The sequence below is a fragment of the Hyperolius riggenbachi genome, chromosome 8 (genome assembly GCF_040937935.1).
Source record: "Hyperolius riggenbachi isolate aHypRig1 chromosome 8, aHypRig1.pri, whole genome shotgun sequence".
Classification (NCBI taxonomy): Eukaryota; Metazoa; Chordata; class Amphibia; order Anura; family Hyperoliidae; genus Hyperolius; species Hyperolius riggenbachi.
Window position 1 is genome coordinate 64,900,666 of NC_090653.1, and position 25,126 is coordinate 64,925,791.

The 25,126-nt window shown below is 46.1% G+C and overlaps 2 protein-coding genes across 4 annotated transcripts in view; one reads left to right on the forward strand and one right to left on the reverse strand.

Moving 5' to 3' along the window:
• Positions 1–12,380, reverse strand: part of EIF3K (eukaryotic translation initiation factor 3 subunit K) — a 29,162-nt gene extending 16,782 nt beyond the window's left edge. The window contains exons 1-3 of the mRNA XM_068249443.1: positions 12,271–12,380; positions 9,612–9,710; positions 2,741–2,861 (exon numbers count right to left, since the gene is read on the reverse strand). Of these exons, the coding sequence (XP_068105544.1) occupies positions 2,741–2,861; positions 9,612–9,710; positions 12,271–12,329 (279 nt within the window). The 5' untranslated portion in view covers positions 12,330–12,380. The remainder of the gene's footprint in view (positions 1–2,740; positions 2,862–9,611; positions 9,711–12,270) is intronic.
• A 77-nt stretch (positions 12,381–12,457) lies between these two features.
• The window catches only part of MAP4K1 (mitogen-activated protein kinase kinase kinase kinase 1), a 241,426-nt gene continuing 228,757 nt past the window's right edge, over positions 12,458–25,126 (forward strand). For all 3 annotated transcript variants that reach the window (XM_068250530.1, XM_068250536.1, XM_068250540.1), the window contains exons 1-2: positions 12,458–12,533; positions 17,145–17,167. The gene's annotated coding sequence lies outside the window, so the exon portion shown is untranslated. The remainder of the gene's footprint in view (positions 12,534–17,144; positions 17,168–25,126) is intronic.

Sequence of the window (25,126 nt, forward strand, 5' to 3'; positions counted from 1 at the left end):
CAACAGAGGCTGGGCTGTATAGGCAGATCCAGCCTCTGTATGTAGATAACATTCTTCAAACACACCTTGGGTTCTCTTTAATTGCAGCTTCCTGCGTCGAGTCTTCATGGCCACAGGGGGTCAGGTGACACAGTCCGGACAGCCTAGGGCGGGATTTACAGCATACACGGGCCATCGTTTTACCAGCACTGCCTCATGCTGGGGATACACGGTACGTTTCTGCACCGTGTATCGACCAGCTGATAATATTCATCTGGCCCGATCAAGCCGCTCGACCCTTGCCCGCTCGATCCACGCCGGCGGACAATGGCAGGGAATCGAGCGCTGATAAGGAAGCGCCGGCGGGGATGAGCTGTAATCGATCCTCGCGGACGTGGCGGGAGACGATCCGGCAGCTAATCGGCCACCGGATCGACCCGTGTATTTTAGGCATTAGACTGTAAGCCTATTTGGTAGGCCCACCATATGGACTCAGTGACTTACCTGCTATATGTATCCCTACAATGCAATGAGCGCACCATTGTTTATTGTTACATGTAATAGGTTAGCTCTTTACAAATAAAGTTAAATAATAATAGCAACTTGATGGCAATCACCCACCCCACAATCTCACTGCACTTAAATCACGATGGTCAATATCTTCCAAATAAGAAAACAATCCTATATCCATAGAGACTACCCATCAAAATCAGCTCAAGTCTGGGGTAGTAATAATAATAATAATAATAATAATAATAATGGCAGTATTTGTATAGCGCCTTTCTCCTGTCGGACTCAAAGCGCTTGCAAGGCAGCCACTAGAGCGCACTCAGTAGGCAGTAGCAGTGTTAAGAAGACTTGCCCAAGAAACTCCTTACTGAAATAGGTGCTGGCTTACTGAACAGGCAGAGCCGAGATTTGAACCCAGGTCTCCTGTGTCAGAGGCAGAGCCCTTAACCATTACACTATCCAGTAGACATACAACCCTAAACTATCAATACAGTAGTTTAAAGAGGAACTCCAGTGAAAATAACGTAATGAACAAAAGTGCTTAATTTTTACAATAATGATGTATAAATTATTTAGTCAGGGCCCGTTTCCACTAGAGTGAATCTGCATGCAGATTCGCATAACCAATTTAAATCAATGGGCCTGTTTCCACTTGTCAGAAATTCTGTTCGGTGGACTGTGCAGAAAATAAAAATATGCGCAGCAGAGCCATCAGAATTTGCACACCGCAAGGCTAGTGTGCGATTCACCTGTAATGTATTTAATAGGAAATTCACCTGCGTTTTCGTTATGCGAATTTTCCATGCAAATTCGCATACATTTTCACTTGAAATCAATGTAAAAGCACACAGGCACGGACATGGTTAAATTCGCATACTTACAAACAGATGTGAATTTTAATGCATCCGCAAATTCGTTTTCGCGTTTTCCGCAACGAAATCGCACCGCACTAGTGGAAACGGGACCTCGGTGTTTGCCCCTTGTAAAATTTTTCCTTTCCCTGATTTACATTCTGACATTTATCATATGGTGACATTTTAACTGCTGGCAGGTGATGTCAGTGGAAAAAAGATGCTGCTTGCTGTTTTGGCAGATGGAAACAGCTGTTATTTCCCACAATGCAACAAGACTCCCACAGTGTGATGTCAGGTGGGAGGGGTTTCACCACAATAGCAGCCATACAGAGCCCCCTGATGATCCGTTTGAGAATAGGAATTTCTCATGGGAAAGGGAGTATCAGCTACTGATTGGGATGACATTCAATCCTTGGTCACAGTTTCTCTTTAACTAAAAAAAAAAATAATAATAATTCAAAAGGGCCAAAGTCTAAAGAACTCTCTCTAATTAGAAACTTGGATGGAAGAAAAACATGGCATAGGTATACTATTCTCATGTTCAAGCAGAATTCCATACCTTTGTACTGCACAAAGGACTACAAAGCTAGCAGATCAGCAGGTAGATTGATCCTTGATCAGAATTCAGCTGAAATGTAAAACCAAGTAGGGCATAGTGGTAAACTAAATGCTCCTCCTCAGTCTCTAGTTGGGGAGTGATAAAATGCTTGCAGGACTGGGCTGCTGGTAGCAACTCTTGTAGACAGTAGCAGTGGCTGGATAGTGTAATGATATAGTGTTCTGCCTCTGACACAGGAGACTGTTTCAAATCTCAGCTCCTCCTATTCAGTAAGCCTGCACCCAGTGTTCTCCCCAGGCTCTTTTAGCAGGGTGCTCCACCCGGCTAGTTTTGAGGGGCACCCGGCTGTCACCAGCTTGCCTCTTAATCCTCCACCTATGATGTAAGCAAAGTTGTGCAGAGAAGTGCAGACCCTGCATTCCTCTGTCATGCCCCACCTGGCTACTTTAACATGCCACCCGACTGGAAAAAAATTCTGGGGAGAACACTTCCCACACCTATTCAGTAAGGAGTCCTTAAGCAAGACTCCCTAACACTGCTACTGCCTGCTGAGCGCGCCCTTGTGGTTAAGCAATTTGAGTCCGCCAGGAGAAAAGCACAATATAAATGTTTTGTCTAGTCTATATAGAGCTTCACAGGTAGGAAAGAGACTACCTATCAAACAACACAGAAACCAAATGGATCAACACTTGCACTCGCAAACTGCAGCATTGCATTATAAGCTTGAAAACCTGATTGATGGCTACAAAATAGCCATTGAGGCTGCAATTCACTTTAGAAATGAGCTATTGATATTCCACACATCAATGAAAGACTTGTGAGCCAGCAGGAAGGATACATGGACTTGGTCAATCATACACTTGCAGAGAGTGAAGTCAGTGTGAGGAAGGTTGGTCAGGGCTTTCAGGAGGATCTGTGCAGCGACTGTAGTCTGGAAGAAAGCTGGATTGAACTGATACCTAGAAGAAGAGAATAACAATCAGAGCTACGCACACAACATTTCACATACTTAGAACTGAAGAAAGGGAATGAAGGCATTGCTCAAAGTGACCGGTGGCTGATTGCTTGTTTTTCAATTACTAATCATCTAAGGTACCGAAGGATATATGTACCAAATATAATGGAAGAGACACACAGGAATCAGGAGCCCTGTATAGTGTAGTATGTCTATACAAGTGGGAGAAGTATAAGAAGAAGGGTACTCGCAAACCCGGGTTGCTATTAGTACTAGCAACCCTGGTGAGAGCAAGTGAAGAAACCCATCTTCACTGGGAGGGTGTTGGACTTGAGTCACTCTCCAGGAAAATTAATGTGTAGAACAGTTTACAAGTGAGGGAAAAAAAAAAAAAAAAAAAAAAAAAAAAAAAAAAAAAGAGTAGAAAGGAGGTCAGCACTAAATGCTTTCCTGGCAGTCAATGGGGGGTTGTGGGTGTGGGTTGTGCCTCCGGACAAACAATACACAGTTCAATCACAGCTGTAGAGAGAAGAATCCATGCAACATATGAGCCGCAAAAACCCTTTTATTTCAGACAGATAGATGCAAAAAAATCAGCAGCCTGGCGGCCGTTTCACAGGTCTTGCTCGCTTCCTCTGAGGAAATATCTGTCTGGTTGGGGGATGAAATAAAAGGGTGTTTGTGGCTCATCTGGTGCCCGGAGTCTTCTATCTACTGCTGTGATTGGCAAGTGAGAACTCTTCTAACTACCAGTACTCAACTATTGGGGGCGAAGCAAGTCATTTCAGGGCATGCTCTTCCCCATACTGCACCTGACCTGGTGGCTGCCACAGACCATGCGATTATGTTTATGGCCGCAGGGCTGTGGAGGCGTTAAAAAAATCCACCGACTCCTCAGTTTAGGATTCCACAGAATCAGACTCCACTAATTTGCATATTACAATCTTGTTGATTTAAAGTATGTAACATGAAATTTGTCTCTTAACTGCCAACGCTTAGGAATTTTAAAAGACAACTGAAGTGAGAAGGATATGTAGACTGCCATATGTATTCCCTTTAGTCATAGACTAAAACTACTGTAGTCCTTGGTAAGAGTACTTGTAGAAGGTACAGACCGGAACAAAGAGCATCTATCAGGTCCTAGGCAATGTAACACTGGGTACATGTAAGAGTGATGTGCAGGTACTCTGCAGGGGAATAAGGAGATTCTTCCTCTATTACACATTCTTCATGAACAATCTGAACCAGGTTTATGGGTGATGGACAACACCCCTGTGTTCAATGTGCACAACATTCTCTGTGGATTCTCTGCAGCTCTGTGGGGAGTGCATATGTAGAGTATAGTACTACTGTGTAACAAAGTAAACCTGAGACAGATGAATCAGTCCCTCGCTGTCCTCCTCCGCCACCTGGATCTTCTGCTACGAGTCCAGGTACTTGAGCCAGTCTTGCTTAGTTTGCATGCACACACTCCGCCGCCGGGAGCGTACTACACCTGCGCAGCACTATTGCGCAGGTGCAGAATGCTCCTGGCTGTCTGAGCGGCACGTGGCTGGACTGCGCTGACTGGCTGAATTGCCGGGACTCATAGCAGAAGATCCAGGTGGTGGAGGAGGACAGCGAGGGACTGATTAGCCTGAAGGGGGCTTGAGGAAGCCCCAGGTATGTATAAAACTTTTCTTTTCATCCGTCTCAGGTACCCTTTAATTTGTAATCACCAAACCAAATTTTAACAACATATCAAATGATTTGATTTCATGAGCAAAGAGAGTGCATACATTTGCATAAATCAGCATCAACGCAGAATTATTTCCATCTCATTCACCATCTCTATTAGTGACACAGCTACACATCAGGCTTTATTCTTACAGCATAGATGTTATTTGGTATATATAAGAGATTCCTGTGTACACATCATATATACTGTACAGTTACAATCAGATCTGTATATCAGACTTTAAAAATACGGGGACTGCTTTATTGAAGCAGCACAAGTAACTAATTTTGATTGGTTTATTTCATCTTTGTGGGCTAAGCACAGCTATTACTGTATATATTAATTAGATACTTATCCGTTAGCCGGGCGCATCCTCTAGGTGGCGACAAAACTCCACCAGAGTTACATCTTTCCCTACTATCCATGTCGGCATGGAGGGGGAATAGTAATTAGCGCCACCTGCCGGATGCGCCCGGCTAACGGATAAGTACCATTAATTATTTATGATGACTTATCTGAGAAATAGAACATGTTATCATATTTTCTATTTTAATTACAGTTTAAATTCATTAGGAGTCAGAGTATTTTTTTCCCCGACTTCGACTCCAGGCACCCAAAATTGCTCCGACTCCGACTCCACAGCCCTGCGCGCAGCAACATAATTCGGGTGTCGAAAATCGCGGGACCCCGTGTTACTCCTCCCCCTGACTTGCTACGACTCAGAGGGGGAATAGTAATTAACGCCACCCGCCATTCGGCTCACCAAAATTACAGGTAGCGGATCGCCATGTACGCATTGAGGGCTGTATGAAACTAAACGGGGTGGAGGAGCCCTTAGTATATTAAAAGCAGACCTGAACTCAGAACTCCTCTCTGCTCTAAAAGATACACAGCAGCATAATAACCTTTAAACAAAAAACATTTCTTTGTTACAGCTGATACTACCGTAATCCTAAAATAAATCTGCACTGTTTATACTTCATGATTCATGGAAGCAGACATATTGTTAACATCTTGTGCTTTCAAAATGAGCTTATCTGCCGTGGCAGTCGTGACACAGGGCAGAGATCAAATTACAACTTGTGATTAGACACAAATGAGGGGGAATTAAACCTGCTAAATCAGCGTTTCTCAAACCTATCCTCATGACTCACCAATGGTACATGTTTTGCAGGCAACCTGCCCTATGCACAGGTGGGGTAATTAGTGTCTCAGCTAGGTGAATTCCATGTAGCTGAGACACTAATTACCACACCTGTGCATAGGGCAGGTTGCCTGCAAAACATACGCTGTTGGTGAGTCAAGAGGACAGGTTTGAGAAACACTGGGCTAAACTCTCTAAATACATACAGGGTACATTTCTGTATGTTTTGTGTCTGTCTTGTGTAAGAGTTCAGTTTCACTTTAAAAATCCTAAAAACAAGAAAAAGGTAAGAAGAAAATCTTACCACAGGGTAGCACTAAAATGTATTGGATACAGACATCAATATCCAATAAATGTATTGTATCCAACAATTATCTAATGCTACCTTGAGGTAAGTATGTCTTCTTACCTTTTTTTTTTTTTTTTTACTGTTTTTAAGAGTTAATATACTAGGGGCACCTCCACCCCATTCACAATGTAGTGTTATTATTCTTGTAATCTCCACTACTTGGTAAACATAAAAAATAAAAAAAGATTTCTACAACATTACTACTATAATTCTGAACAACAACCAAGGGTACTTATCCGTTAGTCGGGCGCATCCGGCAGGTGGCGCTGTTGTAGCGAATTTCGATGCGCTGTTGTAGCTAATTCCATTCATAGTTACTGAACGTAGTACTGTGTGAATGGAAGCGCCACAGGTGGCGCTAATTACATTGTTGATACGCAACGTAACGATACAGTGTGTTAATGGCAACGAATATACATTGTATTTGAAGTGGCCGGAATTAAAATGAAGGCGGCGGCAATGTAACACATGAAGCCGCCGCCTTCGTCTGTTGTTGTTCTTCTCCCCCTTTGCCCTCTCGCTTGTATACAATGCTGCCAGCCTGCGGGGACATGCGTGTCCCCCCAGAGTCGTTCGTCGCGGCAGGGAAGCCTGCTTGTTTCCTTGCGACGAACGACTGTGGGGGGACACGCGTGCCCCCCCCCCCCCTTAGCTGGTAGTGTTGTATAGAAGCGAGAGGGCAGAAAAAATAACAGTTGCAGGAGTGTTATTTATATAAATCACCACATGCTGTATACAAATGCTGGCAGCATTGTATACAAGCGAGAGGGCAAAGGGGGAGAAGAAGAAGAACAGACGAAGGCGCCGGCTTCATGTGTTACATTGCCGCCGCCTTCATTTTAATTCCGGCCACTTCAAATACAATGTATATTCGTTGCCATTAACACACTGTATCGTTACGTTGCATATCAACAATGTAATTAGCGCCACCTGCGGCGCTTCCATTCACACAGTACTACGTTCAGTAACTATGAATGGAATTAGATACAACAGCGCATCGAAATTCGCTACAACAGCGCCACCTGCCGGATGCGCCCGGCTAACGGATAAGTACCCAACCATGTCAGTGTGATGTAAAACCTGCTTAATTCAGTCAAAAAACAAAAGCACTAAATAATAGTTTGAACTTTAAAGCCCTGTATTGTTATCAGCAGCATTTCTTCAGCAAAATAGACGTGTTTTAGCCGAAGAGCCAGGGCTGAACCTGACTGTCACATAGGAGAAAGCACTGTTTTTCCAGATTTGTTTGTCTATAAGCAGTATAATTTTGTCCATGTTATTTTAGACCCTAAGGCTGGTTTCACAGTGGGACGTTAAAGTCCCAAGTTACAGCAGCCAGTAATGCAGCCTAACTCACAGCACTGTAAAATCAATGTGCTGTTCAGTGCACACGTTGCGTTACATAGTAACGCAGCACGTTTAAACAAAGTGCAGCATGCTGTACGTTATACTGGGTTAAGCCACGTTAAGACTGTTTGCACATGCTCAGTAATGTTGGAGAAGGAGGTCTCCGCTCCTCCTCCGCTGCCAGCCACATGGCTAACTAACCTGGGCTATGCCGCGCAGGAGGATTTCTCAGGCCCTGCTGGGCCGATTTGCACACTTTTTTTTGCAACACGCAGCTAGCACTTTGCTAGCTGCGTGAGCACTCTGATCGCCGCCGCTCCGCGCCAATTAGCCGCCGCCACTCGCCCCCCCCCCCCCCCCCCAGACCCCGTGCGCTGCCTGGCCAATCAGTGCCAGGCAGCGCTGAGGGGTTGGTCGGGACTCCAGGAAATCCAGTTATTTGAACGGGATTTCCTGATCGGAGATCGCCGGAGGCGATCGAAGAGGGCGGGGGGATGCCGCTGCACAGCCCTGGGCTCGCTACATGATTTAAAAAAAATAAATAAATAAAAAAAACCTGCTCTGCTGCCCCCTGGCAGTTTTTAATAGACCGCCAGGGGGGTTAATATTCACTGCTCTGTGGAGACTCGTGGTGGGACTGTAGTGTTGTCCAGATCATGGGCGAATCATTCATTTGATCCAGATCTTTTTTGTGAGTCGAATCATCACAATGAAAGATTCGGTTCACAGTGGATGTCTGTCTGGAAGAAACAGGAACATACAGAATGTACAGTGCAGGGAAAGTCCTGTCCTGCTAGTCATTTCACCCAGTCTGCTTCCCTAGTAAAATGATTCAAATGATTCAGGTCAAAGAACCGGATCTTTTCAATGATCCGATTCAAATGATCCGAATCCTTAAAAAGATCTGGACTTCCTATCACTAACCTGGAGCGGCTGCTTTGAGAGCTGCATAACGCAGCTCAATCTGACGTCCAACTTCAACACCACCATGCGCTGCGTTAGGGGCACGTTATGCGACCATAACGTCCCCTAAAACGCAACGTCTTGGTGGGAAAGTAGCCTAAAAGCAGGAAATGAAAAATCATATTCCTTGAGAGTTTTGCAGCAGCCCTGCACATTACTCACCTCCCCGGGATCCAGTACTGCAATTCTCCCTACTGCCCCACGGGTGGCACGCTACCCCTATGGTGAGATCGCCATCTGTCACCATGTAACAAATGGTGATCTCACCCGAGGGATCGAGAGCCTCAGAGGACCAGAAAAAGATGGACAGTGAGTGTCCAGATCCCGGGGGAGGTGAGTAATAACCTCTGTTGCACCGTGTGCATATACTTCTAGGTAGCTACCCCGAGCCAGGCTAGCCATTGGCGCTAGGAAGGTTAAAAATGTGTTAACCCCTTGTGTACCGACTTAAAGCGCACATAGTCATGCCACTAACTGTCAATCAGAGGAGATCACATTTCAAACCCTAGTCATATATCCATTATAGCTGAATTCCAGTTTTGGGTGAGGAACAGTTAGTCACAGTATATGGTGGAAACTCTAGTGCCTTGAGAAAACCTACGCAACCAAGGGAAAAATGTATTTATCAATATGTGTATTTGAGACTGTACAATATTTAACCCTTTGTCTAATGTGTTAAGTCATATATTGTTAAGGACAGGTGACTAGGGATACTGCTTAGAGGCTTACAGTCTCTTCTGCATCAATAAAGCGGTTCTTGCAAATTTTATGCAAACTGGCAAAAAAGGGCTGGTCAAATGTAGCCGTTGCAGCATCTAATTGGTCCAATTTCAAGCTGCATAAATTGGCACATAATTATTTGCATCTCATGGACCATTTGTGGCCCTTATAATTGTATGCAAATTACTAGCTATATAACTTGCACACTGGGTTGATAAGGATGGAGGGCAAAAAATATGCAGCATTGTGTCGTATCACAATATTGCAATAGACTGGTGTAAGAGGCTCTATGCAAAAATATGGACATGTTGAACCTGTGTTGCCTGTCCTTTGTTTGCAACCTTACAATTTAATGCAACAGATGCAGTGTGAAGTGGCCCCAACTGTTTGTGTTTGCCAATGATACGGACTGGTCATTCTAACCATCAGCTGCAGTTATGCGTCTATTTTGCTCCCATATTCTTTACACTTCAACTGAATCAGCCCTAAAGTTCTGAAATAAAAAAGTACCTACAGTTTTAGTACAGCGAGATTTGCCTCCAGATCATAAGCATTTTCCTTTGCCTGTGTCTCCACATAACGTTCCAGGGTAGTCAGATTTTCTGGATTGTACCTGCAGATAAATAATAACCAACATCAATTATTAATCACATTTTCTATTTCCTTTTTCACAAAAGAGTAATGCTACGTACACACATGCGACAACGATCGTTCGTTGTCAACGACGAACGATCTTTTAATTGACGAAAGAACGACCGAAGTAAAGTTAGTTGTAAAAAGTGTGTAACGATCACATCGTTAGAACGAACGTTACACCACGTAAAAGCACTTAATGCGCCTGCGCATAAAATTGTAAAGTTCCTTGGAGAAAAAGAGAAATGCGCATGTCCAGCCTGGTACGAACGATCGTTTCCAACGATGTACCACTTTTGCTATCGATCGTCGGTGGTAAAAATCCGCCAAGACAGAACTTTGTTTTGTAGCGATTTGCCTCGTTCGTCGTTTGCCTTAATAGTCGTTGGTTCGTTTTTTGTAGCGATCGTCGTTGGTAAAGATCAGGGAACGATTGTTACAAACGACTATAGTCGCATGTGTGTACGCACCTTAACTCTTAAGTATATTAGAAATGACCCCAGGCATGACTACAAATGCTATGACAGATTTAAAAAAAATTAAGAAAATTGTGTCTTTGTGTCATGCCGATTGACAGCTCCAGCAATATGAGGGGTGTCACTTGAATTCTGCTGTTCTGCTTTTAGTGACATATTTTGCGCAGTGTTATTAGTGGAAAAAACATTAAATCATGCTCCAGTCCAAGACCGCGCGCAGGCACACTGATGGCTCACGCCTGCACAGTAGCACAGAGCAGCTTGTACATGAGTGGCTCCATGCTACTGCACACATACAGACCAGCTTGCGCATACACAACATGGCCATACTCGTTCATGGACAGCCACATACATTTATTCTACAAGCCCTTGACGAAGTTAGTGTATCGACAATCGGCGGTCACAGAGAAGGACACACAGGGGAGGTAATTATTTTTTATATATATATATATATATATATTATATATATACATACATACATACCTGCAACTTGCCCGCCCTCGTATCTCCTGGTGATGGCGGAAGGCCGAAACTAGCCAGGACGAGAGCAGGCAATGCTGCATATTTGACTGCAAGTATATTTGCTTAGTACCACATTGAGTGGGAAGTGTATTTGCCAAGAGGGTCTCTACTGGAGTAGAACCCTCTGAATGTGAGTGTTATTTGCTGCATTCCTGGAAATTTTACTTGGTACTTATCCGTTAGCCGGGCGCATCCGGCAGGTGGCGCTAATTACTATTCCCCCTCCAGGCTGACATGGATAGTAGGGAAAGATGTAACTCTGGTGGAGTTTTGTCGCCACCTAGAGGATGCGCCCGGCTAACGGATAAGTACCTTTTACTCAAAGTGTCTTCTGAACTTTCCACTAAGAGAATCCCTTTATTTCTTTTTGTACATTGAGTTGCACTTTAAGGTACTTAACCACTTGACAACCAGGCGATTTTCCCCTTAGCTGTGCTGCGTGGGCTCTCCAGCCCACAGCACAGATCGTCTTTTCAGCAGGGCGATCAGACTTCCCCCCCCCCTTTTTCCCCACTAGGGGGATGTCCTGCTGGGGGGGTCTGATCACCGCTGGCTACTTGGGTTTTTTGGGGGGGGCTCCTCAAAGCCCCCCTCCGCAGCGCTATTCTGACCTCTCCGCCCTTCCCTCCCCTCAGTGCTGTGGGCGGCGCAGGACGAAGATCCGTCCTGCGCCGCCTCTAATAGGCTTTAGCCTATCAGATGCCGGCGATCCCCGGCCTGATCGCCGATCTCCTTTACGGCGCTGCTGCGCAGCAGCGCCGCATTGATGTAAACAGCGGGGATCTCTTCCCCACATGTTTACAATTAGCCTGAAAGCCGCGATCGGAGGCTCGCAGGCTGTTCACGGAGACACCCTCCGTGAACTGACATGGACTGGTTTCCGTGGAAACACCACTTTCACCTGCCAACGCAGTGTCTCTTTAAAGTAAACCTGAGATGAAAGGGTATAAAAGTTTTATACATACGTGGGGCTTCCTCCAGCCCCCTTGCCATTCTCCTCCACCTCCTGGATTGTCCAGTAGAAGGCCCATTAGCTTAGCCACATGTGCCCCTGCCAGGAGCGCTCTGCGCCGTACTACTGTGCAGGTGCAGAATGCTCCCAGCCATGGTAGCGCAATGGGGAGCGAGTGTGGACAGACTGCGCCAACTGGCCCAGTTAACGGAGCTTCTACCGGACAATCCAGGAGGCGGACAGTGAGGGAGCGTTTGGTGTGGAGGGGGCTGGAGGAAGCCCCAGGTATGTATAAAACTTTAATACGCTTTCATCTCAGGTACACTAAGGGCAGTCATGGAAGCTTCAGAATTATCCACAGGGTCAGGCTTGTCTCTATAGAAGCAAGTATGTTAACTTTTGCTCCTATGTTCCCTTCAGGTACACTATATTAAGCAGTCAAAGAGCAGGAAACCATTACAACTGCATCATGCATGTATAATATCACAGGAACAGTGTGTAATCTACAGCCAGGTCCTGTTTACTGCATAACACGGATCCCCTTCCCCCAGAGTCCGGACACTGCTAGCCCGTTGTGCCCCCACACTGACCTATCGATGCCTCGTAGTAATTTCCCCACATTGGCTCTCATCTGCTCAAACGAAGCCATGTTGCTAGAAGATGGGATGGGAGAAAAGACCGGAAAAGGAACCGGTCATAGCTTTCCGGTTCCGCCATAGTGTAGCTGGCTGAAGCCTCTTCCGCCCATACTTGCCGTGCGTGCGTCAGCTGCGTCTGACGTCATCGCCTACGTGTGGGCGAGAATGTGAAGAGAAATATGGTTGGCGGGTGTAGGGTTGGCGGGGAGCCATTGGTGGGTGATAGGGAGTGGCAGCTGCGGCTCTTGTCTGGTTTATGCAGCTGGCAGGGAATTCTCAGCTGCTGGAAGTGACTAACTGCTCATTATATTTTATCTTTGAACAGCTTTCTGCCTGAGAGGCGACTTTATAATTGTCTGTGCTGGGGAAGCAAATTCTCTTGTCTGTTTACGAATGTCCTTCCTGATGTACAGAGCTTGTGAATAAATCTTTTCAAAACGTTTTATTACGTGGAATTGCATACATTACATAATGCAAATGCAGGTTATAATATGTTACCATATTACATACAACTTGTTCCCAATATAAATAAAAATATTGAGCATAATTTAGCTTGCTTAGATTTTAAAGAGAATCTGTACTCTGAAATTCTTACAATAAAAAGCATACCATTCTATTCATTATGTGCTCCTGGTCCCCTCTGTGCTGTTTCTGCCATTCTCTGCTGCAAACCTGGCTTGTAATTGCCAGTTTTAGGCAGTGTTTACAAACAAACTAACCAGCTTCTAATAGGCTCAGCTAAGCAGAGTGTGTTAGTCACACAGAGCCTGCAGGGGGTGTGTACAGCTTCTAGCTAATCACAAGCAGCCCTGCACATTCCAGTCTGACTGCCTCAGCCTGACTGTGCCGACTATAGAGAGAAGATTAGATCATATAACAGAGATAACACAGCTACTGTGCAATTAGGAAAAGCTGCAGTAAGCCAGACCACATTAGAAAAGGCATAGGAACTTATAGCATAGAAGAAATAAAGATAAACAATTTGTTACAGAGTCTCTTTAACAACACACACAACAAAATCTACCTAAAAAACCTAGATAACGAAAGAAAATTGTGTGCCCATGTTGTAACATTTATATTTAGGACATAATACATGACTATTCATGTCAATAGTAGAGAGCAGGTCTTTTACCTACTAATTGACTTGATTCCTTCAATAGGTTGTTATTTATTAATGAGGATGTCCCTGTCCCATAGGTCCTAATCTTGGAGAAATATTGCCATTGTATTGTGAAGTTTAGTGAATATCTCTTCATCTTTGTGGTTTGTGTTAATTATTAACACAATTTCTTCTATTTTGGGTGTTTTAGTGGTTTTCCAGTGTCTGGCTATTACAACCTTAGTTGCTAAAGTAATATTGGATACATGTTTCTGCGAAGACAAAAAAGTGTTTACATGATTACAGTATAATGCACTTTATTTCCAGGTATCCATCTGCAAGGGTTTCTTGTGGACATCATGATGTAGAAATGGACACTTTTTGGAGATTTGCTATAATTATAAAATTGGTAGTGTAAAAATAATTTCCATTTATCACTAACTACAGTATTAGTTCTCTATTGGTGCTGTGCTCATAATAATAACTTCAATAGATACTTTGAATAGTAGTAATCATTAACGAACTGTTCCCCATCCCCTTCTTTCACCTGTGACACTGTGGTTGCCATTGGCAGGTTTTGGTGCGTCATATCAATTGTTATGTATAGAGTGCTTGGGGGTGCCCCAGTGTAAAACTTGCATCGGGGCCCACAGTTCCTTAGCTACGCCACTGAACAAACATCACCAATGTAAGTGGAATTTGACGCATTTGGGGTCCTTCCACACTGTGCACTTGTGTTGCGATACCAACGGAATGGTGCTGACCTTACACTGAATCATATGGTACAGTGAAAGTACACTTCCCAGCCATTTTAACTGTACAGCATTCTGTGCATATCTCAGACTTAACTAGCCACATCGTACCCTATGTGAATGTACCAGGAAAATATCACGTTGGGAATGCGATGATATTGTAATTTGCAACGCAATGGATTCAGCGTGAAAGGACCCTTAGATGAGGGTCAACCATCCTGATTACCAGATTGTCTCAGGTGCATTTTAAAGCACAACACACTAACAATAGAACTGCATTTATACTTATCTGGGGCTTCTTCTAGCCCCCTATGGACCGTGGGATCCCTCACCATCCTCTCGCGCCGCCCTGACTGTCCGCTGGCCAGCCTGGACTCTTCACTCCAGTTGGCTCAGTCGTGCTGTGCTGCGCTGCGCGCTCACTCCCATTTAGCTCCCGTTGCCGGGAGCGTACTGTGTCTGCACAGTTAGTACTGCGTAGACGTGGAGCACTTGCATGAATGTCCGATACAGCACGACTGAGCCGACTGGAGCGAAGAGACCATGCCGGCTAGCGCATAATCGGGGCAAGATGGCAAAGGAGCCCACGGTCCACAGGGGGCTAGAGGAAGCCCCAGGTAAGCATAAATGCAATACTATTGTTTGTCTCAGGTGCACTTTAAAGCAAATTTGAAGTGACCTAAAAAAATAGATACCTATGTGTAACGATTGTGGAACTTTCTCCGTGATCAGCGCACAACGCGTGCGCTGACACGGCGGAAATCCTCCACAAGCGTATATTTGCAGGCACCCAGCAAAAGGTGCTACGCACCCGTAGAGGGAAAATTCCTGTCGGCAGATGGCGCTGGGGAGTGCAGAGGAACCAATCCTCTGTACCTCCACAAATGCCAGACAGGAATTGTACGAAGCGCAGAACGCAATCGCAAGAGAGGCGATTGCGAATGAGAACGAGCAAAGGGACAGGTTGTATGTGTGTGCGCCAACCTAGTCGCCACCCCGCGACAGTGCACACACAACAGCAGATATGAAACAGGAACGCGATCGCGAGAGGTGCGATCGCCAGACATGACACAAGGCAGATCAGAACAGAATACGAGGTTAGCAAAGGCACAGCAAATCATACAATGAGGAGGTGCAGAAAATAACAAACGCTAGCTAACCGCGAACACCGCACTCATTCGCAACAGTGCACGCGGTTATGCGCGGTCTCCACGTGATAAGCACAATAGAGACAAGCACGCCTAACTAACCATCGACAGACAAACATAAAACAGAGGACGCGAACGCTTGCTTAACGGTTACCTCACCGAGCCTCCAGCAAGCGGTCGTAGCAGACAAGGCAGACACACGAAAACAGGGACAAGCGAGAGATAGGATCCACAGCACTAGCGAAAGTGGCTAGCGCGATCCAGGTACAGAGTAGCAGAACAGAAGGATCCACAGCACTAGCGAAAAGTGGCTAGCGCGATCCCAGGAGACAGAACAGAAGGATCCCCAGCGCTAGCGAAAAGTGGCTAGCGCGATCCCAGGAGACAGAGCAGAAGGATCCACAGCGCTAGCGAAAAGTGACTAGTGCGATCCCAGGAGACAGAGCAGAAGGATCCCCGGCGCTAGCTAAAAGTGGCTAGCGCGATCCAAAGAGACAGATCAGAAGAGATAGCTGGTAGCAACCGCTGCACCAGCTATACTCCAAGAACAGAGATCAGAACGATTTCCTTGTCGACCACCGCTGGGACAGGACAATCGCAACAGACAAACAAAACAGATAAACAATCCTAACTGCACTAGGGAAAACCTGCCTAGCGCAGATTCAGGAATACTCTAAGCTGATCTTCAAACAGAGAGCATGGCTGACACTCCCCAGAGTGTTTCACAGGAAGACTCCTTATGACCAGCGAAGCATTGTGGGAAAGACATAGTACTTATAGTACACGCCTCCAATGAATGTGGCCAGGCAATGTGCATGACAACGTATGCAAATTCCTCTGCAAGCACAAGCTGCAAAACTGACAGAAGCTCTTCTTTCCAGAGTCCTGCAGCATGCAAACCTACACAATGGTCAAAAGGCTGCCTGCCTGCACAGGCAGCTGAGCAAATCATCACACTATGGAGAGGGAATGCATAGAGCCTTCCGGTCGCGTACATTTGAATACGGCGCTGGTAGACTTGGGCGCAGGATCCAGCTGTTAAATGGCTGGTCCTGCTTCTGCACAAGTCCGGGGCGTTTTAATTACTATTCCCCCTCCAGGCCGACATGGATAGTGTGGGGGAATGAAATAATTCGGCTTCCAGCGATTGCTGGAGGCCGAATTATTGTGTTTTTTAAGCAACTTCGGCTCCGTCTTCTGACGGAGCCGACCTTCCTCACTGAGCGCCGCTATAGACTGATTCCCATTACAGTCTATGGCGGCGCTGGCTGCGCCCAAATCTAGCAGCGCTGAAAAGCACTGCTCCGTTCCGGTCCTATCTCTATGCCCTCGGTCCACCGCTGTCCTGTTAAAATGATATGCCTTTGGGACTCTTTGGTAGGCTTCAAAAGCAATTGAGTCCCCGTGTGCTTCTGAAGAAAGACACATCTGTGATGCGCATGCTCAAGCCAGAACTTGTGCTCATGCAGTGCGGCTCGGCTCAGCTCATTTCAGAAGTACTTAGGGAAAAGAGTACGGGGGGGGGGGGGGGGGGGGGGTGTCAACAACAGTGAAACAAAGGGATGGAGACTGGACCAGGAAGGTTTTATGGGATAAACTGCAGTCTCTGGAAGTACTGATCGTTGTGTTCATTTTCTTCACAAAATTATTTCTGATTGTATTAGAAATAATTATTTATCCCAAGATCACTTTACAATGACAATGTAAGAGACATATTCACTTTGGACATGCACACGTTGTACATTTTTAAATATGACAGTGTGTTTCTGTCCAGCATTCAACATGTGTTTCTACAAATTTACACTTTTTTTGTCTGCTTTCTTCTAGGTCTTTATACTGTGGAAGGCTTGGTGAGTCAACATCTGGACTTCTATGATAAATTAGTTCCTGTTTGACATCAGTTGAATGGTAGTAAAGGTACTTTCACACTATGCATGTTGTGTTGCACATCCTGGAAAACAGGATTGCAACGTAGGGGAGGTATGGTTTCACACTGGGGCATTGTGTGGCGCATCCTGTAAAAATCAGATCGCAACTTAATGGAGGGAAAATGTTGAATTTTGTGATATGCCTGCAGTGCAATGCATACAGTACACTACAATTGGAGTTCATTGCACCTGTAAAACACACACCTCATCTGTTTACGCACCTTTGATGATTTTTTGCTTGCGTAACTGAAGTTGCTTATATGGAGGTTGGATAGCCATTAGGGTGAGAATGTACAGAATACTATCCCACTGACTGGAGCCACATTCCAAGCAAAGAGTTAAGGGCTGTTTCATACTACAAGAGTTTTTGAGCACTTTCTTAAAGAGAATCTGTACTCTAATATTCTTACAATAAAAAGCATACCATTCTATTCATTATTTTCTCCTGTGCCCCTCTGTGCTGTTTCTGCCACTCTCTGCTGCAATCCTGGCTTGTAATTACCAGTTTTAGGCAGTGTTTACAAACAAACTAACCAGCTTCTAATAGGCTCAGCTAAGCATAGTGTGTGAGTCATTCAGAGTGTGCAGGGGGCCTGCAGAGGGTGTGTATCGCTTCTACCAATCACAAGCAGCCCTGCACATTCCACGCAATCAAGCCTTAGCCCGACAAACAGAACAGAGGAAAGATACATTGATTTATTACAGAGACAGTGCAGTTAGGAAAGACTGCAGTAAGCCAGAGCAGATTAGAACAGGCATAGGAACTTATAGGATAGAACAGGGCTGCCCAATAGGTCGATCGCGATCTACCGGTAGATCGCGACCGCCTCCTCGGTAGATCGCGGCCTCTTGGCCGCGTCTCATTAAATTTTGCGGCCAGCAGCTCATCATGTTTAGCTGCTGGCCAATAAGAATGCACGGGAGACGGGGAGAGAAGACGCGGCGAGCAGAGAGGGAGGAGAGAGGCAGCGCGGCCGCTACGTCATGGCTGGGGGCGGCGCCGGGCAGCCTGCAACGTGCGTGCTGGTAACATGCCCGGCGCTGCCCCCAGCCATGACGTAGCGGCCGCGCCGCCTCTCTCCTCGCCGCGTCTTCTCCCCGCCATTCATATTGGCCAGCGGCCTGCCTGCCGGAGGTTCCAGGAGTCCAGAGGACCCTGGCTAACCTACACTACAGGTACCTATACCTGGCTAAGCTACACTGGGGGCACCAATACCTGGCTAAGCTACACTGGGGGCACCAATACCTGGCTAAGCTACACTGGGGCACCAATACCTGGCTAACCTACACTGGGGGCCCATATACCTGGCTAAGCTACACTGGGGGCCCATATGCCTGGCTAAGCTACACTGAGGGCACCAATACCTGGCTAAGCTACACTGGGGGCACCAATACCTGGCTAAGCTACACTGGGGGCACCAATACCTGGCTAAGCTACACTGGGGGCACCAATACCTGGCTAAGCTACACTGGGGGCACCAATACCTGGCTAACCTACACTGGGGGCCCATATACCTGGCTAAGCTACACTGGGGGCCCATATGCCTGGCTAAGCTACACTGAGGGCACCAATACCTGGCTAAGCTACACTGGGGGCACCAATACCTGGCTAAGCTACACTGGGGGCACCAATACCTGGCTAACCTACACTGGGGGCCCATATACCTGGCTAAGCTACACTGGGGGCCCATATGCCTGGCTAAGCTACACTGAGGGCACCAATACCTGGCTAAGCTACCCTGGGGGCACCAATACCTGGCTAAGCTACACTGGGGGCACCAATACCTGGCTAACCTACACTGGGGGCCCATATACCTGGCTAAGCTACACTGGGGGCCCATATGCCTGGCTAAGCTACACTGAGGGCACCAATACCTGGCTAAGCTACACTGGGGGCACCAATACCTGGCTAAGCTACACTGGGGGCACCAATACCTGGCTAACCTACACTGGGGGCCCATATACCTGGCTAAGCTACACTGGGGGCCCATATGCCTGGCTAATCTACACTGAGGGCCCATATACCAGGCTAACCTACACTGGGGGCCCATATACCCGGCTAACCTACACTGAGGGCCCATATACTAGGCTAACCTACACTGAGGGCCTGTTTACCTGGCTAACCTACACTGAGGGCCTGTATACCTGGCTGACCTACACTGAGGGCCCGTATACCTGGCTAACCTACACTGAGGGCCCATATACCTGGCTAACCTACACTGAGGGCCCATATACCTGGCTAACCTACACTGAAGGCCCAAATACCAGGCTAACCTATACTGAGGGCATGTAACCTATGCTGCAGGCACATATACCTGGCTAACGCGGGGGGGGGGGGGGGGGGAACGCGTGCTTAGCATTTGGGACGTTGGTAGATCTCCTGGCCTCGGCAAATTTTAAAGTAGCTCGCGAGCCGAAAAAGTGTGGGCACCCCTGGGATAGAAGAACTAAGGCTGAAAAATTTGTTACAGAGTCTCTTTAAGTGCCAGTGATTTGAAAAGCACTTTGCTTTGCGCAGTATGGCGTCATCCATTTTCTCTTTGGAAGCACCTAAGGTGTATTTGACTAGTTGGTTGAATAACTTCAATGGAGGCGACATCGCTGGAAGAGGACACAGAGAGAGAAATGGGAAGGCTCTGTAATGCCTGGCAGACCTCCTGCTTTCTTTCAGCCGCTATACCCCAATCTATCACCACCTTCTTCACCCTATGTGGCGCATCCTCGCTTGAACGGGAGGTGAGGAAATAACAACACCTGCCCAACTTCGGTTACACCCAGGCCTTGGAGGTGCAAGATATAGCGGCTGAGGCCGAGAAAGCCAGAGTACCGCCAGAGGTCACCACTGAGGCTAGTAACACAGTTCCGCAGTATCACATATACAGTTCAAGGGTATCATATAGCTCTTTACCTAGACTCACAGGAACTGAAGCACTCAGCGTCGAAAGCCAGTGGTAACCAGGTAAGGGATAATCTAGATAACATGTAAGAGGTATCCAACAGACGAGTATCCAGTAAACAGGCAAGGGTCAGTCCAGGTAGCAGACAGAAGAGTATCCGGTAAACAGGCAGGGATCAAACCAGGCAACAGACAAGGAAGTATCCAGGAGTATCAGCAATGATCAGAGTGCGCACCCAGCAACTAGCCAAAGCTATGCTTAGCACGGGCGATGACTGGGAGCATTCTGCACATTTAAATATCAATCATTCTCCAATCAGTAGCCGGCCACCTTCCGCACAACCAATTACACAGCAAGGGCCTGTCAGGTGGAGATCAGCTGACTATTGTTTACCCTTGCGGAGGGCGTACTGCAAACGCACCCTCCACCTTTCAGCATGTGCGGACTGTGAGTCACTGGCAAGGCCGGCAGTGGGGAACAGCGCCGAGACCTGGAAGTGACAGCACCATGGTGCTGACATCACATTGTGTGAGCCTTGTTGCATTGTGGGAAATAACAGCTGTTTCCAACTGCCAAAAAAGCAAGCAGCATCTCCATCCAGTGACATCACCTGCCAGCAGTAAAAATGTCACCATGTGATGAATGTTAATCAGGGGGAGGAACAGTTTTACAATGGGCAAACACTGACTAAATCATTTGTCATTTTTGTAAAAATTAAGCACTTTTGTTGATTACGTTATTTTCACTGGAATTCCTCTTTAACCTCCAACAGCATCTTACTCATCCTTCAGTGAGCTAAAGATGACTAAATCATGCGTGTTGAGTCAGTGGTAGGATTCTGGTCTTGTCACTCAAGCAGCATTAAAAGGAGGAAATCCTCTAATCTTCTAAGATTGCAGTTATAGAGCCACAGCAACACAACATGACTCTGGTCTAATAAGATATATTGAATTAAAGATGGGAACATTACTGTGAACATACATAAGCCTACATCGGCATAATTATAGTTCAATGCATAAATGGTTTCTGCAGCAGGATTTCAGTTTTTTGTCTGGTCTAAATCATGCTTCATTTTCTTTTTCTAATACTTCTGCCATACGTCAGACACATATTTGTAAAGGATGCAAATACTTCTAAGGCTAAGTTCACAGTGGGATGTTGCATTGCAGCGCAAAATTACAACTCAACAGCCGGAGCCCCGAATTACCGTTACGCGCCCTACGCAGCATAGCATTGCTATGGGGTGCCCACTCTCTGCGCCGTGATAGCCTGCTGCATATATTTATCATCTAGGAGATGTGCTGTTGTAGGCTTCATCACACAACTGATGTGTACACCAGCGTCACTAGTCAGTCTGCACCTACTTGTAGAACTCAGGTGTCAAACACAAGGCCCGCGGGCCGAATATGATCCTCAACATTTTATGTGGCCCTCCAGAGCTTCAAAAGTGCTTCATTGTAAAAGAACGACCACACACTGCCTTCCCATCCAGAGAAGCACACTGGTGACTGTGACGAACATTATGGAAAGTCGTGCGCAAGCACCAACGATTTTTGTATGGTCGTGCACAATTACTGTCAGTTTTGTGTAAATGTACAATAGATGTCCTTTTTCCTCTCTTCTTACTGAGAGCAATAGTAACCTTCCCCCACAACCTGTGTCAGGAAAGAATTTCACAAGTGGCCAACTCCCCTGCCGAGAAGCCATTTGGCTACACAGCTCTTCTTCCCCCAAAAGAAAAACCAGCTCGAACCAGTAAGATTAAAAATTCCCTCCAAGCTCGTAGCCTCAAACAAAGGGAACGTTAATTTATTAATAATTCAAAATAGGTTTGGCACAGCAAGACAAAAATTACATTCCCTGATACCTAGGAAACAGTTCTTTCATTCACCTGAATTATAATTTTCTGGCTATCAGGAATCAATAGAGAAACCACTTTATCCGGCCTGTGTAGCGCGCAGGCGATCGAATATGCATGTATAGCCTCGTTTGATACAGTGTCGCAAGCCGCTTATGAATATAGTCTCGGATTTGCGATGCGCCAATCTGAGGCGGAGTTACACAGATTATTAATAATCGGTACATTTCTTGCTCTGAGTCTGGGGGGTGGCAACCTGCTGATTAGGAGGTAAACCTGCCTTAAACACACCTACTTTCCAGGTAGTGACAGCCCCAAGACTCAGGTCCTATAAAAGTGGGGCGGGACTAAACCTGCCCAGTTCTCCAAATTCCATCGACCAGGAACGTTCATGCAGGCGCTTAAGGAGAGCCAGCGCCTGCAGTGCTCAAGGACTCTAAATCTGAATGCCTACTTTTAAACTGGACTATTTTTCTTCATTCTTCAAATGGACTGCTCAGCTAACTAAGTAAGAATTTTCTGATTTTATTCCTTTTAATTTTTAAGCTCTGTGTGTATATGTTCATTGGTGTATATAACTGTATGTAATGCATTTTTGTTATTAAACGTTTAAAAATCGTTTAGCGGTTATGACCTGTTGCTGAACATACACAATCGTACCTATTCTCCTGAACTCGCTACCCTGTGTTTAATAGAAGTATACCTTTATAACCCGTATGCGATATAACAATCTGACCCAGGTTCCTGCATACTGCTAAGGGTTAATAGAGCATTCTCGAAGTCCTAGTAATTACAGTCGCGGGCTGTGTAACTCGCTTGGTGGCAGATCTTTGAATTGTATGTGTGAGGTGAATCCGTTGGCATCCGAACACTCCCTTCGCGAGTCAGTTCATCAAATTGCGAACGCGGGTTACCATTCGTGATGAACAAATGACCGTGTGAGAGGATTTCTGACGCTGATCAATTTACCCCATCCGCAGACCGGCCTTGCGGTCTGTGACAGTAACATCTGGTTGAAACATTGTCAGTTCGAAGTGGGGGTGCAGCATCAACCCACGGGATCTCTCAGCAAAATTATCATTGGGCCTCCTCTTGGGAACAGACCCCACAGTGTGGCTAGAACCCACTCCAGCTTACCAAAAAGACTGGGGGAAGCTCGATCTTCTTCTGCCAAAGCAGCACTGTAGCAGATAAATATCAAACTGTTCCACTGTGCTACTCTGCAGAAGGGAAGGAGCTGTCACCCCCCCCCCCCCCCCCCCCCCCCGTTTGCTATAGTTATGCCACTTTGTTTGAGAGTGTTCAATGAATGTTATATCTCAATAAACAATTTGGCCTGTGACTTAGATTGTGTTGGCCCCCTTACATGGTTGAGTTTGACACCCCTACAGCAGAACGTTACAGCTCATCTGTGGCCACATCAGAGAGTTTCATTCATCTGCCCCTATGCAGGTAATTTATGGTGAAATTAAGCCATGCATACTTAAAGAACATTTTACCACATTGACATTTATCAGCATTGGGGTCAGGGATTCAATGACTTTCATATATCACTCTTGCCTAGAAAGGATGCAGCATGACTTCAATGAAAATCCACTTTATTCCAAAAAGAAAAACCAAAACATGTCTGTGTGACTGCGGCCAAATTTCAGTACAGGTAAAACAGGAAGACAGCGCAACCCACATCTGCTGAGAGTCCAGGGTGGCGTTAATGCTCTAACCCCTCCGAGTTGTAGCAAGTAACGAGTTGTGTGTGTGTGTGGGGGGGGGGGGGGGGGGGGACTTGTTGACACCCGTAACTCAAGCATCATCTTATTTTTTTCTAATTCAAGTTCCAGCAAATCGCTAGTGCTGAGATTAGTCATAGAATGCTGCCATAGTTGTAGTTCACATTACAGCCTTTGGTGGCGCACCAAACATCGGTGCAGCTTTGCGCCAAAATAGCCGTCTTGACCTCTACCTGTATATATGGATCTTTTCTGGACTTCTATTGCACAAATCTTGTGTAATCCGCTGCACACTCTGGATATCCGTCATTTGTGTGCTGTCAGGCCTCTAAAGAGCATTTTAGTATTGCTGGCTAAAAGCTCTATAGGTATGTGGGGTTTACAGAAAAACAGTTTGATAGTTGTTTTTTTAAGTGCAGTCATTTTAATTGCATTTAGACCATCATAGTAATCTGTAAGTCTATTGGCTTAATTTGCAAGACAGCAAATCAGAAATGCAGCGTGGCCACACGAAACTGCTCGGGAATCAGCTCTTCAATCAAATACAGTCGATCTATTGATGCCGGTGGATATGTATGGCAAGCATTCCCGACCTTACCTTTTCCTGTGCTCCCAAATGGCAGTATGTGGTGATTGGTTTTAAAAGGAACCAGAGGTGTGAAATCATTGGAAGCTGCCATATTTATGTATTTCCTTTTAAACAATACCAGTTGCCTGGCAGTGTTGCTGATCTTTCTGGTCAGTAGGGTCGAAAATCACACACCTGAAACAAGCATGCAGCTAAACGTGTCAGATTTGTCATAGCCACCTGATTTGCATGCTTTTTCAGCGTGTATGGCTTAAAGTATTAGGGCTCGTTTCCACTTGTGCCGCACGCGTCTGCGAGATGCGCGGTGGCACTTCCAGGTATGCGGGTACGCAGACGAATCCCATCAGCTGTGCCATGCATGGCTATGGGATTCGCAGCCTCCTACACAACTTTGGATGGAAAAGCTGTTACTCCCTATGGCAGAGTTTTCCCGCGCGATTTGCCTTTTTTTTTTTTACTGTCATTAAGGTCCAGTGCCCACCGGGCGATACTTGCGGTGATGTTACCCTACGTCAGGCAACATCGTTTAACATAAGCATTTTAAATGACATTGCCACCCGTGGCAATCACGCATCATTAAGCGACAGACACGGTGGTTCGGATAGGATAGATCACTGACGACTACTGCACAAAGTACCGTGATTGCTTGAAGTCTCATTGAACCCGTCGCATACCCACCACCCGGAAGATGGATCAGTAGAACACTTGTCAGGGAGAGGTCGCTGGATCCATCTCCATGCACCGGGAGGTGAGTACTTAGCTTAAGAGACAACTGTTACAAGAGGGCTGCCATACTGATTTCCTTTTAAA